The sequence below is a fragment of the Mytilus galloprovincialis genome, chromosome 1 (genome assembly GCF_965363235.1).
Source record: "Mytilus galloprovincialis chromosome 1, xbMytGall1.hap1.1, whole genome shotgun sequence".
NCBI lineage: Eukaryota > Metazoa > Mollusca > Bivalvia > Mytilida > Mytilidae > Mytilus > Mytilus galloprovincialis.
In genome coordinates this window covers 90,882,314-90,902,013 of record NC_134838.1, presented here as the reverse complement: position 1 = coordinate 90,902,013, position 19,700 = coordinate 90,882,314, and the positions used below count along the sequence as shown (strand labels likewise).

Sequence of the window (19,700 nt, the reverse complement as noted above, 5' to 3'; positions counted from 1 at the left end):
TATCATATTAAACCTTTTGCAGGTGTAAGCAATCCAATTAAATACCGATCTCTCATCGCTCCCGTTTTCTGATATGTCGCTTGGGATCACTACATATCAGAAAACAGGAGCGATGAGGATAGGTCGTTAGTTAGATTGATATGACTCTTATTTATGATAAATTTGATATATTTCATGTATTTTATTCTGCACTGGTTGATTTCAAAAAGTCAGGATAAACCCGATTTATGTCTTTTGTCTTAACCTGTCTAAAGTAAACTGGACAATACAACTTATATTCGATGCATTGTAAATACATTTAAAGTTGAATTGAGTTTGTTGAATAGTATTGTATATGTCGTTTACAAGGAAAGCTAATATAATGGAGCTTCTGTTCGATATAAAAAAAATTGTAATTGTGTTTAACTGATAATAATGTATTACTCGACAAACACGAAAAGTTGACAATAATGAAATAGAGACTTTTCAGGGAGTTATAAATTAAATTTTGCGTTTCACATCTTTTGTTGTAATTGCTTCTGTTTTTTTAATAACCTGTATAATGAATTATTCGACAATATTTGTCAGCAAAGTTCTGAATTGGTTAGGAGAGATATCTTACCAAAAGGCTTTATATCTTAAAATATGTACTTGGTGTACCTTTATGATATCTTTTATTAGCCAATATACAGAAATCAAGAAAGGTATAAAATATTCTGTGTTACACAGAAGCGCTATTTTGGAAAATAAAATGTTAAACGGATATACACAAGATGCTAAGGAAATTCAGTGTTTAATCTTACTTTTTTTTTTTGGCATTTCATCACTCTAAATAGTAAACGTGTAAAAATGAGTCAAAAGATACCGAAGGTAAATTTTGAACTCATAAGTCGAAAATAAACGGATGACGCCATGGCTAAAAATAAGACAAACAGTACACAAAATATAACATAGAAAAATAAGAACTGTGTAATTTGAACCGCACCAATAACTACAGGTTATCTCAGGTGCTCCAAAAGGAGTAAAATAGGACAACAATGGTTGTTCGGACATCAAAAATTATGTTTCGACAACTGTCGGTTGAATGCGACCGTAATCAATTAAGTCAACAAACGTTGTTTTTTAAATCGATTGAGAAACAAATCAAACAGACAAACAAAAACTGAGGGAATCGCATGAACTACAACTTTAAGGAGCGAGGTCGGATGCACAGACAGGGTAAGCGTCCCCCTAAATGCTTTCTTGGTTTAAGGAGTTTTAAATTTCATTATTTTTTTTGTGGTTGTTTATTTTATTTTTGTTATGGTACAGGGGCTTAGATTAGTTTTGTTTGTGCTGTGTGTTTTTATTCATTTATTTTTTTATATCAAGGCAAACAAACATTATGCAAGATATCACATAATAATAAACTGTAGAGTACTTGTTCGAAATTGAAATACATTCTCGATATCTAACAAAAAACATAGTATTTTACAATTAAAACATTGACCAGAACTCACTACATGAAACGATAACATCAGAACTCGTTCGTTTTCGTATTTTTATTATTTTCTTAAAACAAAGTTCTTTAACTGCTTTAGACTTCATATAGATTGTCAAAACTATTTGGCAGGCTAAGACTTTAAATACATACATACATGCTTCAAGCAAATCATAAACTGTTGTTTTTTCATAGGATACTTTCCTGAATTCTTAAGAAACCAAGTATGACTTTGTTACAACTGTACTTTTATCAAGATATCACAACAAATAAAAATTATGTATTCAGATTTAGCTCGTTTTCATATTTTTTTGTTTTCAGTATTATTCAACTGATGTGGACAACAGACCAATTGTCAAAGAATACGTTCTTAAACTTTATGGTTTGAAATTTGAAATACAGAAATTTGCATTTTTTTTTAAATGAAACCTCTATGCATCGGTAATTTAAAGCAAATTTTGAGTTTGAAGAACTTCAAATTTCAAGTGACAAAAAATTATCCCATTTCAAACATTTAACCATTTCGTGAACGCAAAGCATGATACTAAAACGGGTTGTTTCATTGGGCTGATACATGTATAAATTGGTGACTAAATAAGTTCAAATGAGACATTTTTCATTTGATTAAATACCAGAAAAAAGGAAAAAAGTCTTTTTATCAATTTTGTTATACTCATGATGAACAATACAAACACAAACAAGAAACAGACAAATATCAAAGCAGTACAATAACAATCATTATATACTCGTATTATCACAATTTTAATTTGATATGCTTTTTTTTAAATATCTGGCACATATTGCACAAAAACATGTATTTATCTCCCTTCTAACACTTATACATGAAGTGAATTATCATAGGGTGAAATTTCTTCTTCCGGTTGATTATGCAAATGAGTGAATTGAATGTGTCCGTTTGATGGCGGGTCTGGAAAAATCTCAGTGTAAAATCGATCATTCCCGTTCGAATCCGTATTTTCTTCTGAAATATTTAATCCACGATTAGTGAACCCATATTTGAGTGTGGGTGAAGGTTCCATGTATGATTGAACGGAAGTCACAGATATCTTTCGATCACCACTATTAGTTCCGTTTGATTGAAGGGACGGTGGCCTCTCTGGTAGACGAGGTGCTCTCTCGGGCAAATGAGGATCATCCTAAATTAATGATAAAAGATCATTTTTACAATAAAAACTACATGAATTTAAAGAGATTGTAGCGGGTATTTGTGAATGAAACAGTAACATAACAACAAACAAATAGTTAACCGTTCTTAATATGTAAAGAAAATATGTGTTTATGGAAAATACTTAGAAAAACATGGATTCGTTAAAATTACGAATGCGACTTATTTTAAAGAAAAAGAAGTAGGCTAGCACATACCTATTTGCATACACTCAAAGTATTTTGATATTTTAAATAATGCCTTGCTTCTAGAAACACGCCTGAATACCGGTATAACTACCGCTGCTGGTTTGGTTGTCTTTATAGTTGTATACATTGTCATGTGTAATATTATATTTGTTACTGTTTTATATGGAATGGCTACCCCTTTGTCTTGGTTGGTGTGCTTTTAGTTCAAAATTAACTACCTTCATAATATTCAGATAATTTACATGTACAGATGGTTTAGAAATTCATTAACGTTTAACGGGAGACAACTGTATGATGTTTTATAGCTGAATTGATTAATCAACAGATCTCTAGTGGAACAGGCACTGCTGACACTATAGAATGTTTTAGAGAGGTTTAGCGCTATAAAACCAGGTTCAATACACCATTTTCTACATTTGAAAATGCCTGTACCAAGTAAGGAATAATACAGTTGTTGTCCATTCGTTTGATGTGTTTTATTATTTGATTTTGCCATTTGATTAGGGACTCCGTTTTGAATTTTCCTCGGAGTTCAGTATTTTTGTGATTTTACTTTTCAGAATTACCCTATGAAGGTTTAACATAATGGGAATAATTGTATCAGATAAACCTACCCCAGTATCATCAATAGTGGCATATTCTTCATATATGTCGTGATCCCGATGGTCACCAATAGTCATGTGCATTCCTGGCTGACCAAAGTACTGAGGATTTGTTATTGATGGTTGATTATGAAGTGGGTGTTTGCTTAAATAGTATGTAATAAATGTTAAACAAACAAACATGCATGCAATGAATTATATGTACTTACGCCTTGACAACTTTATAAGCAGGTATCGTGATCGTACATATTTCTAAGATCAATTTACTATTAAATAAGGTAATTCGTTAAGTAACTTGAATATTTATAATTATTCATTTGATTTAAAAATCTAACTCAAATTTTTTCGGAAGGATTGATATGCTCTTCATATGCATATTCGTGTTTCAAAGGAATAAATCGAATTATTGTAGAACGCAATAGTTAAAACAAAACGTGTCTAGTATTGTGCTATATGTGGACGGGTTGGTGGACAACAGTACATCATAATATTTCCCATCCTTGACAGTCGTATAAATGTTGTCTGAAAAATTAACAATTATTATAGATACCAAAGGGACAGTCTAAAATTACTAGACTTTAACAAAACAAACAATGTTTTATAGAAATCGACGATTGAGCAACACGAATCCTACAAAAACCAGGGGATTAACTTATGTGCTGCGCGAGGGTTGTCATTTCCTTTTCAATGTGTTGCACCGTCGTTCCTTTTGGCTAGTCAAATTTGATGATAAGTTACATTTGGTGACGTCGAAATCCATGTCTGGAATAGCAAACATGTAAATTGTCACAATATAAATGGATATTACTATGAGCAATCCCATCAACAGAAAGAGGTGTGAAGACACTTGGTCCAAGTATATGGTCCACGTGGTACCCAAAAAACAAATATCCAAACACAACAAATAAGAAAACTTTCCAAAATTGAAAGTTTGCTTACTTATACTAATTCCGAGAGCAGGTTATTGTGCAATATGTGAAAAAAACAAATACCTCGTAACTCTAGTAAGACAAAGCGAGATCAGTAATTACCTCTGCAATCTTTTCTTTTTTAAAGTAAGTGATGGCACATATCCTCTTTTATAAAGAATATATGCAGCTATCAAAAGTATCACAACAAGTAGTCCAGCAACAATGCCGCCTACAATGGCGCCCACATTTGAATTGTTCTGTAAAGGACCTATAGTTGTACCTGCTGTTGTACCTGTGCATCTTGCTTGAATTTTGAGTAATTCAGAATCTAGAAATAGCAAAATAGTTATATTTCAATATGAATACAAGTTTACGTATTGATTCTTTACCGCCACAAATCCCGTAAAAACGAGTTTTTGAACAAAGTGTTCAATATCAATCCTAGGTGGTGGAGTGTAGTTGTATTTGCAGTTTTACAATAATAATTGTTATTTGTAAGCCTTTATGTCTTGCTGTTCGGTGTAAGATAACGCTCCTTGTTGAAGACTGTACTTTGACATATAATGGTTAACTTTTTATACATTATGACTTGAATGGAGAGTTATCGCATTTGGCAAACATAGCACATTTTCTTATTTATAATTAATACAATATTCAGTTTTGAAATCTAATGAAAAAATGTCACTGTTAAATCATGATAGTTTTAAAGAATTTGTCATTTGTGTAATGAAGAAGGTAATGTATGTTCGTCCTTTATTCAGAAGTATTCTTTTTATGCACATTGAGGTTGAAAATTATTAAAATACCTGATACATTGGCCGTCACTTTACACCTTGCCCAAGGAGTGTCTTGTGTGCATATCTGTTGAATAATGATATTTGCTTCATTTGTACAATACGCACTCGATACCACTGGTACTGTGTGATCATATGCAGTACCTTTCGGACACTCTCGGGGAATAACCTCCTTATTCACGCACTGAAAGTATTTTGTACAACTACATGGATCGATTAGTCTGGTGAAAGGTTCGCAGTTTCCTTTATTGAATGAAACACATGAATCTAAAAAAAGAAAGTTAAAACAATGAAAAATACCAAACTCCAACAGAAAATTAAAACTGGAAAATCATTTATCAAATGACAAAATCAAATGCTCAAACAAACGGGAAAAAACTGTCCTATTCCTGACTAGGTACAGTCATTTCCTTAATGTAGAATATGGTGGATTAATCCTGCTTGTATACCTAGCTTATTGAAAACTCACACTAGTATGACAGTCGCTACATTAAAACCAAAAGCGTGAACATTGTATTGTCTCTGAATATTGTATATATTGTATATAAGTATAATTATAAGAAAGGTATCGATCTCGCATTTTTAAGAAATGACACTCAGTCGAAAACTTAAGCTAGATAATGTTTTCGCGGGCGTCTATCCTACTTAAACATGATAGGTCGTTACTATGTATAAATTATCTAAAGTTATTTCTGTATACTTACCACTGAAAAATGGACTGTACGTTGGTGATGTCATTCTTAATTCTGGAATGGAAAAGGGTTTATAAAAATATAGATAAATATGTTAAATAATTCTAATCCACATAATTCTACATAAGTTTAATGGTCGACAGGCCGATGACGTATAAAATATAACAAAAATACCGAGCTCCAAGGAAAATTTAATACAGAAAGTCCATTAATAAATGGCAACAGTTAAAACTCATCAAACGAATGGAAAACAACTGCCTTCTTAAGCTTCCTGCCTAAGTATAGACATTTTCCTTATGAAGGGTAAATTGAACCTGGTATAGTGCTAGCTAAACCCCTCACTAGAACCGATTCGATGTGTCTTTCTTATTGGTGTCGTACATGTATTTGCGGTCTGATATCTTCCGATACCAAACTAATCATTTTATCTCTGAATTGATTACCGATTATTTTCCATTTTATGAATTAACGTAGACCTGGATGGCTGGTGATGCATAAACAACAGGTAAGGTAAATCCAGTCGGCACTTCTGTTCTCACACTTTGCCGATTTCACGCGAATCCCTCATTTTAAGTTCTTTACCATTATTTGCATATATGCAGATTTGTGAGAAATGAGCATCGGTAAATTACAGTCAACTTTGGCATTAAATATATAATGAACTAAACCAAATACATATTTACGTTATTGTGTGATATTCTGAATTCCCATATCAAAGCTCCGATAAGTTTAAAATGTGAAGACTAAGAATTTTAAGCACATTTAGTCAAGTTAAAGTCTTAATTTATAATATTGTTTCGCTGAAAATAAAAAATAAATTATTTTTTTTATTATTTTTCAACAGGAACTTGCCTTCATCAAACTCCACAGTAATGTAAACTTCGAAGAAATCAAAATCAATCCAGGAATACTAGAGTTAGTGTACGATTGGTTACAAATATCACTAAATGTAACAATTCAAGTTCCGTTACTCTAGAACTACAAACCGACAAATCTAAAATCACGAAGGAGCTTCCTACAACATTGGAGAAAATCAGTTCAAGAATACTGAATTTTTCTTCGATTTGTGAAAATAAACATTAATTCTTACGGTTGAAGTTCAGTTACTCTTGAATGACAAAGCCAAAATAATTAAAATATCGAAATGGAGCGTTAATTAAGTTGTTGTCTTATATTTTTGACTGTACGTTGCTGCATGCTCAGCCAAATGGACGCCCCACTTTGCCAAGGGTTCTACTGTCGGTCGGAAGAACAAAGTGATATAATTTCTATTTTCCAGTCACCCTTTGAGGGGAGCTTTTTTAAACAAATGTATACCAGTTTTGTCTTAGGCGCCGTTCTATATATAAAAATTATTATTTCTGACAGATTTGCTTAAAATATATATAGGATGCTTTTTTGTAATAAATATACATTCTTTGCTATTTTATCGTTATGGTGTACAATAAGCAGTAATTTACATTTCACATATTTTAAAAACCTTTTAAGTTTTGATCTTCCTTTAAACTGGTGGATATGACCGACGTTATCAGTTTCAAACGAGTGTACGGGATTAGAGAATCTAATATGTCCATCTTTAAATCATATGATAAATTATTATACCACTCAAATGTCAACCTAAATACAAATAATCCAGAAGAAAATTAATATTTGTGTTTACATTTCTATGACGTCTGTTTGTTATTCCTTTTATTTAAAGATAAAATAATTGTTGTAACGGAGAAATTAATGCAGTTTGGCTATGTGTATAATGGTTGCATTACAAAGCAAAACTTAACTTTGTCTATAACTTCTATAATTAATCATTTAATTGTTAGATGCTCGAAAAAGTCATGTGACATAGAATGAAATTCAAAACAGTGTGGCTGTGGCCATTGATTGACACATTAAATTCATCCATTAATTGGGACAATTTAGGTGAACGTTTGTATGTAACGACCACTGCTCACTATGTACTTTTTAAAGACACTTAAACTATGGGGTCACCAAAGGTTCTCAACACCTTAATAAAGTAATTCGAAAAACTAATCAGAAATAACACGATGTTTTGATTTATATCAATTATATAAATCAAAACATAAAGGTTATTCCTGATTAATTTTTTGAATTATTTTATAATTAAAGGCGTTAAGAAACCTTTGGTGACCCCACAGTTTAAATGTCTATCGTAGGTACGTCGTGAACAGTGGTCGTTACAGACAAACGTTCATGTAAATTGTCCCAGTCAATGGATGAATTTAATGTGTCAATCAATGGCCACAGCCACACTGTTTTGAATTTCATTCTATTTGAATATCCGAATTGATAACATGTTACCTCCATTTCCTTTACGAGTCATTTGAAAAATTTTGGGAAAAAAATCCAAATGCGTATAAACTTTTTTTTATTAACGTACACTGTTGTAAAAAAATCGACATTGCTAAGACGCGGACTGCGAAGAGCGGCCCTAAAATAAATTGTGACGTCAACCGTTATTTGAATCGCAACAGAAGCAGGATATCAGGAGATGAAATTTGTTTGCTTCATGTATATGAATATTGTTTCGGTTTATCTGTACGCCTTATTTGTATAGTAAAATAGTTATTTGCAGAGAGAAATACACATGGGTTTAATTGGTTTTTTAACTTTGATATGCCTACACAAAAAGGAAAGGCAAGTAACATTTACTACATTCTTTAAACAATAGTAGTATAATCATTGAAACTACACAAACTTTTCAAATATGAATATAAGGAGATTCGTAGTATATATATATATCAACAAGACATCAACCTAACAAGGCGAATATATCTTAGTCCTCCCTAAAGTTTCTATTCCCAAACCTCAGCAGGTTTAATTAGGAAAATTAGTATGGCTACTTGGAACTCTTCCGTTCGGCTTTAAGATACAATCTTTGAGAGTTTCTATTGTACGCATACACATTTTGAGTAATTTGGGACGTAAAATTTAAGGGATTGTTAGGTGAAATTCATGGCAGCGAATGAAATAGAAGGATATTGTTTGTTCGATCATGTCAAAATAATTTCTACGTGCACTTCATTAAAGAAATCAAAGGTACAACGCCTCTTCCCTCCCCCCCCCCCTCATTAAAAGCCCTTCAAAACAAAACATACTAAAAGCGCACAACTTAATGCAAGACGATTATAATGGTCACAATATTTTTACAAACACTATTGGGTTTACCCGAAAATCTGCACGTCTTTGAACAAAGGTAATTTTTTACGTTACTTTGATAAAACCGTTTCTAGACTCTGGTGGTCAATTTAACCACATATTGTTTTATCCAGTAGATAATAAAAAAAATATAGAAAGGAGCAATACTTACGATCTTGCTTGGTTAACTTGGCCAAATTGTTCGTTATTTTAACTTAAAGGTCACTTTATATTTATGATGCTATAAAGAGCTTTAAAACCCAATAAAGTTCTTGATCATTAAGATAAAATGAAATAAATATTGGTTTCAATTTCCTAATCTTTTTTCGTTTTATTGCAGTGAAAGTTTCCCAGCTACAAAATCACTTTTATTATTTAACATACCAAAATATGGAATTATTTGAACCTAACATTTCCCTGTTTAATGACGTTAAAAGGGCAACATACGGTTTTCAAATAAGGATAGGTGTCAAAACAGTTTGTCCTGCTTAAACTAATCCCGAGTCTACAAAATAAAGGCTTACTTAAAAAGAAATACTCAAAGATCTTTCGTCACCACAAACTATTATAAAACGAAAAAAAATATTATTGAGACGAGACGAGACAATCGCTGACGAGTTTGCTAGCTTCGGACAGTAAAAGGACGCGGGTTATATATTTTTTTTTTATATATATCTCAACCCTTCACTCTTTAAATCTTGATCATTTGATTATCAAGGTACACGAAGACCACTGAACTTCTAAAGCGATAGCATGGATAACCAACTGATAAATGGGATGCATTATGTAAGAACATCACCATTACGGAAAGGACCAAAAAAAGTTTCCTGTTCATTATAATTTTTGGTATAACAATGCGGATTTTCAATTTTAATACATTAAAAGGAAATGTTAGATTTTGACAAAAATGAGTTTATTTTGTTACATATTTTATTGAGAAAATTCCGGAAAGATTACAAAGAATATATCAAGTACGTATCTTCTTTTGGGAAATGTCTATCAAGTGATGTGTTGTTTGGTCTCTGAAGTTTGACTGTTTATTTTATTTGATTGAAATGTTTTCTGATCTACTGATATTACCTTAATATTCTGTTACGTATCATATACCATGTAATTATAAAAGAGAGGTGAAAGGTAACAAATGGATATTAAAACTTATAAGTCGACAATAAACTGAAAATGCCATAACTAAAAACGACAGAGACAAACAGACAAACAGACAAACAACAAAACATAAAACACAACATAGGAAAACTATAGACTGATTAACACGAACCCCACCAAAAACTTAAAACAAGTGCTCATATTTATATTATTATATTTTTAACATTTACACTATTAAAATCCTTTAAATATCGTGACTTTTTATAGGATGAAATGAATTCAGAAAGGACGGAACTAATGTCATGAAGGATTTACATTGGCCCTTCACATTCTTTTTTATAATTATGTATGCAAAACCCAAAGTTATAATCTTAGTTATGAAAATTTAGATAAACTAGGCGCCTTCTCTGTCTGATGTTCATTTGAACTAGTTCGACAGTCTCAAAAGTGTAATACTTTACAGAATTCTATCCCCATCGCCTGTTTTGATATTGTAAAAACTTTCTCTTCTGAAAAAAATTGGCCACACCCTTTGATCAAAATGTATTTATATATAAATGTTTGGCTCAGACATTCTAGCTAAGGGAACATTATGGTCCTTGCATTTAACCAATGTCGCTAGAAACAAAAGGTTTTAAAATTACTAGCCTTAAAGTAAATCAAAATTATCTCATAAGAGTGCACAATCATGACGTCGTAAATGACATCATTGGTGTTCTTATGCATCAAAACTTGTTGATTGTTTTACATGTTTTGTCAATAGATATTCACTATAATTATTGAATATAACTTTCACAGAATTACTCGGCCAAAATTGAGTGTTTTCTAAAGTTAATCAACAAAGTGTTGGTTTTTGTTTTTGAGTTTTTTAATATATTAATATATTAGACTAAATTTCTTTTGTTAATCATTGAGATTTCATTTTTCTATTTGTCGTTTGGTTTCCTTTGCATCTTTCTCTAAATTGATAAAATTGTATTAAATTCGCTTTTTTTAGGGGAATGTCATCGATGGTCTCTTTAAACTACGTAATTGATTCTATAAGTAAAGATTCATTTGTACGACTTATCTCCCTTCGAAAAAGGCAAATCTATTTGTGTGTAATCTGCAAGTTTTTCAAATCTATCGAGTACGAATATTGCTTTGTTCGGCTAAATAAATGTATTTATTCAGTTAAAGCTAGTTTTAAAGCCTCAACTTTCAACTTGTCATGCTTGGCAGGGGCGACAAGTCAGTTTGTCCAGTTAAGAACCAGTCTCTAACTGAGTAAGGGAAAAAACTGTGCTGAAGTGTGTAATACTGGTATTTGAATCAAATAGACTATTTGAAAAAATACTAAAAGGAAAAAGACTGTATGATTTTTTTTGTCATTTGTGTTTGTGCCCCATGTATGGGAATTATGATTTCTGGTCTTAGCGTCCGTCCGTCTGTCCTGCTTCATGCTTAAGTTAAAGTTTTTGGTCGAAGTAGTTTTTGATGAAGTTGATGTCTAATCAACTTCAAACTTAGTACACATTTTCCCTATGATATGATCTTTCTAATTCAAATGCCTAATTAGGGTTTTTACCCAATTTTCACGGTCGACTGAAAATAGAAAATGATAGTGCGGATGGGGCATCCGTGTACGATGGACACATCGGTGTACATCGGTATAAAGACATCATTCGTAAATATAGCTCAACATGCAGACTTCTAATACGTTCAGGTATTTCACATCCAATTTTTTATGGTAATATTCTTTATAAAGCACAAAGGTGTCAGTATTCACCTCAGAAACTTACAAAACCTTTGAATAGACTTATTAAGAAGGGATATAATTACGATACTGTTGTCAAGTCATTAAAGATTGCATATTTTGGCGTTAATATTGAGTCACTGATAAGGTCTTTGCATCGGAACTAAACACATTTATTCTAAAAACAGTTGTTGGCATGACACGGGTTATGTTCTTCTCATATATGTTATGATGGTATGATACTAAACCCCTTACGGGAAGGATTGTGCCTGATGTTCATATGATGAAATCATAATCTTTCAGTCAGTTTAATTGAAGTCTGGAGCTGGCATGTCAGTTAACTGCTAGTAGTCTGTTGTTATTTATGTATTATTGTCATTTGTTTATTTTCTTTGGTTACACCTTCTGACATCAGACTCGGATTTCTCTTGAACTGAATTTTAATGTGCGTATTGTTATGCGTTTACTTTACTACATTGGTTAGAGGTATAGGGGGAGGGTTGAGATCTCACAAACATGTTTAACCCCGCCGCATTTTTGCGCCTGTCCCAAGTCAGGAGCCTCTGGCCTTTGTTAGTCTTGTATTATTTTAATTTTAGTTTCTTGTGTACAATTTGGAAATTAGTATGGCGTTCATTATCACTGAACTAGTATATATTTGTTTAGGGGCCAGCTGAGGGACGCCTCCGGGTGCGGGAATTTCTCGCTACATTGAAGACCTGTTGGTGACCCTCTGCTGTTGTTTTTTATTTGGTCGGGTTGTTGTCTCTTTGACACATTCCCCATTTCCATTCTCAATTTTACATTCTTGTTTTTTTATTACTGAGCGTAATAATGTAACTGAAAAGGGTTATTTTTGATAAAAAAAATTAAGCAATGGCTTTTTATATCCTGATGAGAACATTCAAAAATTGTTATTGCCAAAATTAAACTCGGTTTTCAGAGAAAGCTCTATAATTACGATGTTGTTGTAACATATCTTATTGTTTCGTGGAATATGTAAAAGCATGTGTAGAATATCAAAATAAGTGTATGTACTTTCTTTCATGCACGTACATGAATTCACAACCAAATACATTATTGGTTTACCAAACTGTAAACATTTTATATCTTATGTTTATCCCTTGTTAATCCCTAAGTGAAGATAATTTGGAGCACTCGACTTTATTTGTTTTAAAATTTGCCTAATGGACAGATTGTGACAAACCAAATTATTTACGTAAATTTTTAAAGTAATTATTTCTAAATGTATTATAAGAATTCATTTGAATTATATAACTGTAACACGGTAATCACAACACACATTTTAGCTGTGGAGGTTTGATCAATTGGCACTGTTCTTTTTATTTAAGCGATATGAATAATTTCTAGTTCTTTTCAAAACCGGAAGTTTAAAAATAAATACAATGATGATACTTAATAGTACATTACTAAAAGTGTAACAACCGAATCGTTGAATGTTCAAGCAGATTGTATTCAACTAATTCCTTACTATACAAGGTAAAACTATTTAAAAATTGCTTAACCAAAACCATCTTATAAACAAGTTTTAAAATTACCTGTTAGAAGGAAGAATAAAACGTCCATTTATATTCGCCATTATAATGTACCAAATGCACGTAGGTAGCCATTAAACCAAATAGCATTGTTACCTCGCCAACGTAAAGTTATCTCTAAACAACTTTCACACAAAAATTACATATCCCTATCTTTCCTTTTATTTACATAAAGGTAAGTAAACAATACTTATGTTATCGAGATCACCATAAAACACTTGAATTTCAATGAACCTTGATTTAAAAAGCGCAATTAAAGATTTGGGATGCAAATGTTGAAATTACAAGCTACATTTTAGTTAGACCCGATAAATGATATTTATACAACTGTATGAATGTATATGAATATATATCCATGACAATTTGTTGACTGTTCTTCTAACCTTAATTTTTACGAGTTGTCTGTTTTTGAGGTCAGATATGATCGAGTAGCCACAGCTTATCTTCCCAAATATTTAGAAATATATTTCATATATACTGTATAAGTTCCATTATTTTTATGCACGAGCTTTCGTTATTTAGAGTACTTTGTATATGTAAATATCTAAAGACGTGTATTTTTAAAGAAATTGAAAACATTATGGAGAGGCAAGGCATTTAATTTAACGTGTCATTTATCAAAACTATTTTAAACAAAAAATGTAAATACACGGTCACGTTTTGGGTATCATATTCGATCAATGTACAGCCCAATTATGTGTTTTACATCTGTCAACTATTTCTTATTTTGATACAAAACAAATCGTGTTTTTTAAACAATTTGAAATATGATCTTGTGGCGTATATATTTATTTTTTTTAATATGGTGGTCGCACATAATGACCCATTCTTCCAGCGGTGGGACACAAACAATGCTTTATATTATAGTTGAAATGACGATTGAAGCTTGACCCATCACGAACTTCGTCAGTGGTTAATTTATAATTTCTTGGTGAGTTCTTTATTAAGTGGAGCTTTAAACTTGATAAACAACTGTCTATTCTTAAATATAAAAAAAGAAGATGTGGTAAGATTTCCAATGAAACAACTCTCCAAAAGAGAGCCGTGGTGTAGTGGTTAGTGCATTGGACTACTAACACAAAGGTTCCTGGTTCGATTCCCGTCTGGGATGAAAATTTCAGGGACTTAATTTTCGGCTCTTCCTTGACACCATTTGCGAGTATGATCTTGAGGAAACGATGATAGTCCGTCGGACGGGGACGATAAATGGCTGACCCGTGTTAAGAGAGAGACATATCTCTTGCACGTTAAAGACACCCTTGTAGATTTCGAAAAAGAGCAGGCTAATGCCGCTACAAGGCAGCACTCGCACCCGCAAAGTGGAAAGGGATTAATATAAGTTGCAAAACTTGTTTCCCAATCCACTATAAACAAATATGTTTAAACTAAGAGAACAAAATGACACAGAAATTAACAATTATAGGTCACCGTACGGCCTTCAACAATGAGCAATGCCCATACGGCAAAGTCAGCTACAAAAGGCCCCGAAATGACAATGTAAAACAATTCAAACGAGTATCTAACGGCCTAATGTATATGTTACAGTAAATAGGTGAAATTAGGAATTACACGTAATTACTGAACTATTTAGTAAATACCTGTAATTACTAACCAATTTAGTAATTACATGTATTTACTGATTGTTTCAGTGATTACAGGTATTTACTGATTTTTTTAGTCATTTTTACACCTATTTACTAACTTGATATTTTGTATTAAACATGTTAAATTTGAGACATGATTCAAGATACTAAATAAGAAAGTAACGGGGTAAGGATTGTAGGGATTACTTTGGAGGTAATGGAGTCAAAGATTGTAACATGTTCTATATTTATGTTTGTGAATTGAAACTGGAAAATGATTGTTTTATAATTTTTGAAACTCGCTAAAACTCATTTGCAATATGCAAGACAATGATACCCAATTGAGATTTTAATTTTATTATGAATAATCAAGGTTTACTTATACATGTAGCACACAATGGCCTATAATATCAACTTTATCATAAAACACCATAAAGGTCAAATTTGTTTCGTAAATGGGTCTATTTCAAAAGCCTTAAGGCTAAATATATCAGTTCTTTACATAATATTCGTCAAAGTAAGTCCATTTGGGACATTTTGTCAAAATATGATGACTTTGGTGCAATTTTCGGACCTAAAAGCTTAAACCTTGGCCGCCATCTAAGATCCAAAATGTTTTGTAACCAAAAGATTCCAATTTTGATATACATGATATAGAATTCGTCAAAATATTTTTTTTTTTTTATTGTGGATGGCGACCAAAGTTAATTATGCCAGAAACAATTAAGATCATGGAATGTTTTTTACCAAAATTGACCTAAAATACAAATAATGTTTATTTATAAAGGGGTCATAGCTTTAAATTTTTTACAAGAAAGCTGCCGAAAAAAAAGTTTGTCAGAATAGTATTATCACAAGTTTTTCTATGTAAAATTTGTAATATTTTGGCCGGATTAAAAACCATCAAACATTTAGGGCCAATTTTAACCCTTTGTGAACCTTCTCCTTTGGTTATAAGATCTTGATTATTCATAATAAAATTAAAATCTCTATACGTCATACTCTGCATATTATTCAGACCAACTTGACATAAGAAATAATGGAGGCATTAAGGTTTACCCTTGTCCGTCTGTAAGTACGTATGTCCGTTCGTCCCAAAACTGGTTTCCGTTCAATTTATTTTTCTTTTTTTCTTTCTCGTTGTGCATTTTCAAAAAACATGTTTAAGACAGTTAAATGGCACTAGCTGTCAAATTCATGTTCACGGACTTGACTAAAATCCTCATATTTGATTTATAATATACTTATACTTATATCCAAATTACAAAACGTCTAAAATAAACAATTGACAATGCATAAAAGCGATAATATGTATCAAAATTTCGTGTGTAGGTTCGTTTAAACATCATATTATTAATTATCGAGATGACCTCAGAAGACTGCAAACGATCATATACTAGCAAACAGATATTAGCAATTATATGAATATAAACAGATCGCATCAATATGCAATATGATTTTTCTAGGTATGTTTGATATCAAAGTGTAAGTTAAAATGTATGTCAAAAAGGGTAGTAAAAAATACTATATAAAATGGACAGTCAAACTAAATAAAAGGAAAATAAACTGACAACGCCGTGGCTCATAAAGGGGGGAAGACAAACAGACAAATAATAGTACACAACACACTACATGGAAACATAAAGACTATAAGCAACACGAACCACACCAAAAACTGGGGGTGATCTCAGGTGCTCCAGAAGGGTAAACAGGTCCTGCTCCACTCGTGGCACTTGTCATGTTACTCATGTTATTACAAGACCGTTAATAGTGCAGGTACATGTATAATAATGATATTTTCGTGGATCGAACCAGTCAACCAAATGGTTCATCCCTTTTGTTTTACTTTCAATGTTGACACTCTATACTTTTTACAGTGCTTATCCAGTGACCTTCGGGGTATCACAATAGCAATGGCCAAAACAGTTTACCAAATTGCAGTTAGATTTCTTCTCCAACTAACTGATCAACTGTTAAAATGTTTTAGCAGATTGCTCAAGTGAAATGTTGTTAGTATGAAGTAAGTGCTGTGAAATCAAAAGTAATACTTACCATCCAGATCCAGTTAGTTGATATCTTTGTCATTCGTTTCAAACACAAAAATGACTTACTATAGTATGAGTCACTGAATAAGAAGGTCTAATTTTGACATGGAAACTTCTATCATAAATAGATTTTATAAATAAATAGTTCAAACCATTGTTTTGTAGATGTATATTTTATAGCTTTGTCTTCTAAGACAAAGTTATTTTGTAATTATGATTCGTATAATATTTTCTATACAAATTACTGATCTGCTGGCATTAAAGGGAAATAATTTTTATTGAGTTATTGTACACTAAAAAATTAATCAATGATACCAGGCTTCTGATTTTGCCTACAAAAAAAATCATCAATACGACTTGAATAAAAAAAAACGCATTGCCAAATTAGGAGGAAGTTGAAAGGCATTTAGGACACAAATTACAAAGGTTTTGCCAAATACTGCTTATAAGTTATCTTGTGCTCCATATTAGGGAATCCTTATATAATTAGTACTTTGAACAATGCAAAGTTTGGCAAAACAGCTGTTAATTTATAATTTTACCATATCAATAAAAATTCATGTCAAAATAAAATTACTGACTACTGGACTGGTGATACTTTCTTAATTTACAGGGGAATTTGTATGATTTATAGAACTTGGAATGTTTTCAGTAATAAGTTTTTAACAGTTTTTTTTTCAAAATTTTAATCATCTTAAAAATAAATTTCATTGTTTCTTTTCAAAACAGAGGATAAAAGTTTAATAATCATAAAAGTAATGTTACAAACAAATTAAATGAGGAAAGTTAATATTTGTCAGACAAAAATTGTGACAACATTTTGCTGATTTTCAGTAATGTAAATTATTTCCCTTTAATGGTAGCAGATAAGTAATTGCTTTAGAAAAAAAAATCCAAATTACAATTATGCAATAACTTGTTGTTGGAAAACGGAGCTATAAATTATAGACTTACAAAACAATGTTTTGAACTATTTATTTACAAAATCTATTTATGATAGAAGTTTCCTTGTCAATATTAGACCTTCTTATTCAGTGACTCATACTATTGTAAGTCATTATTGTGTTTGAAAAGAATTACAAAGATATCAACTAACTGGATCTGGATGGTAAGTATTACTTTTGAATTTGCAGCACTCACTTCATACTAACAACATTTCACTTGAGCAATCTGCTAAAACATTTTACCAGTTGATCAGTTAGTTGGAGAAGAAATCTAACTGCAATTTGGTAAACTGTTTTGGCCATTGCTATTGTGATACCCCAAAGGTCACTGGATAAGCACTGTAACAGCTGAATACATGTGTAACCCATCTCCAGCTAAACAGTTACATTAAGGTTGAACTAGTCATTTGCAAGTGAATAACTCATTAGCCATGTTTCTTAGCTTATTTTAAAAAAAAATAAACTAAATTTATCTGCAAAAAGAGAATTATAATTTGATTCGACAACAAAAAATAATATTTAATTGTTTGTATTACATAGTTAATGCCTCTTTTATATAGCAAAACAGTATATTTAAGGATGATCCCTTTTTGATTATATTCACTGACCTTCTTATCAAATTTACCCTGATTTTTTATCAGCTGACCACATTACAACATTGTTTTAACAGTTAGTAAATAGCTGTAAAAATTCATTTAAAAATTAGTAATAACTGGTAATAACTGGACAGATTCAGGAATTACTAGTATTTACTAAGTGCAACGGGAATTACATGTAATTCCTAAATTTTAGTAATTACTTGTAATTACTAATTTCACCTATTTACTGTAACATATATACAAAATATGAACGAAAAACAAATATGAAACACATAAACAAACGACAACCACTGCATGAATTACAGGCTCCTGACATAGGACAGACACATACATACAGAATAATGAAGACTGGATGATGCCCTCTTGGTGTCCACTGGTTGTTTTTGTTGTTTGAGTTACTGTCACCTTGACGTAAACACCAACATCTTCTTTTATTCGTTTGGTAAGATCCAGCATAAAGGAAGCTCGAGCCCCGTTTAAGTCAAGAGTTCATAGAAATAAACCTTATAATTAGGTTTTAACACGCTTTGTTTGTTTTTTCACTGCATGGCAAACATTTACTTTGTAATGATGCAAGATGAAACAGCTCTCTCTTTATATATAGAGAGAGTTGTGTGGGGTAGGTGAAGCCCCTGGTATATTAAAAATATCAATTAAGAGAAAAGAGAAAAAATATATTTTAAAGCCATTTTTTTTAAACAGCAACGATTCACTTACCTCGGTTTATATTTCACTCCATTTTTAACTGATCTAGTCGATATAATTCATTCCACACCTGGAAGGTTTTAATCTGGTTAAATATATATATTTACGTTTTCTTTTTTTATTTATGCAGTGTCAAAGGGAAATGGTTCAGTGATTTAAATACCTGTTGTAGTATGGACACAAAGAGAGTCCAGTTACCTATTTTTCAAGCATACGAATCTCGGTAACTTGTTTTTTTTTTTCTTAATTAAAAAAAAACAGTATCGTTTTGATAAAAATTTGGGAAACAATGCACAACAGTGAAGCTTTTTTTACAGTACTTTGAACAAGTTTTAATAAAATGTATATGAGATTTTTATTGTAATTTATTGTCCAAAAAAAAGAAGAGGAATGTGTAATCTCTCATTGAAATGTTCCTTCCAATTTAAACTTCGAAATTGAAAA

The 19,700-nt window shown here is 31.6% G+C and overlaps 1 protein-coding gene across 4 annotated transcripts; it reads right to left on the bottom strand.

Annotated features, from left to right (window-relative positions):
• Positions 1-1,331: 1,331 nt before the first annotated feature.
• LOC143044473 (uncharacterized) lies at positions 1,332-19,345 on the bottom strand. 4 transcript variants are annotated; one of them, XM_076216523.1, is made up of 6 exons: positions 19,269-19,345; positions 5,845-5,886; positions 5,153-5,407; positions 4,467-4,674; positions 3,448-3,580; positions 1,332-2,616 (listed from the first exon to the last, which is right to left on the bottom strand). In XM_076216523.1, the coding sequence occupies exons 2-6, from the start codon at positions 5,876-5,878 to the stop codon at positions 2,296-2,298; spliced, it is 951 nt and encodes a 316-aa protein (XP_076072638.1). In that variant the 5' UTR covers positions 5,879-5,886; positions 19,269-19,345; the 3' UTR covers positions 1,332-2,295. The 4 variants fall into 4 exon arrangements, with proteins under 4 accessions (XP_076072638.1, XP_076072653.1, XP_076072645.1 ...); XM_076216538.1 differs by lacking the exon at positions 19,269-19,345 and adding an exon at positions 18,887-19,031; XM_076216530.1 differs by lacking the exon at positions 19,269-19,345 and adding an exon at positions 13,764-13,875.
• Positions 19,346-19,700: the final 355 nt, after the last annotated feature.

Bases quoted from the DNA above. Each gene is read 5' to 3' on its own strand.
- LOC143044473 (XM_076216516.1), bottom strand. From the start codon at position 13,411: ATGGACGTTTTATTCTTCCTTCTAACAG. The intron at 5,887-13,383 runs GTAATTTTAAAA...TTTCCATTCCAG, and splicing joins TTTATTCTTCCTTCTAACAG to AATTAAGAATGACATCACCA. The intron at 4,675-5,152 runs GTATTTTAATAA...TGCTATTTCTAG, and splicing joins AGTGACGGCCAATGTATCAG to ATTCTGAATTACTCAAAATT.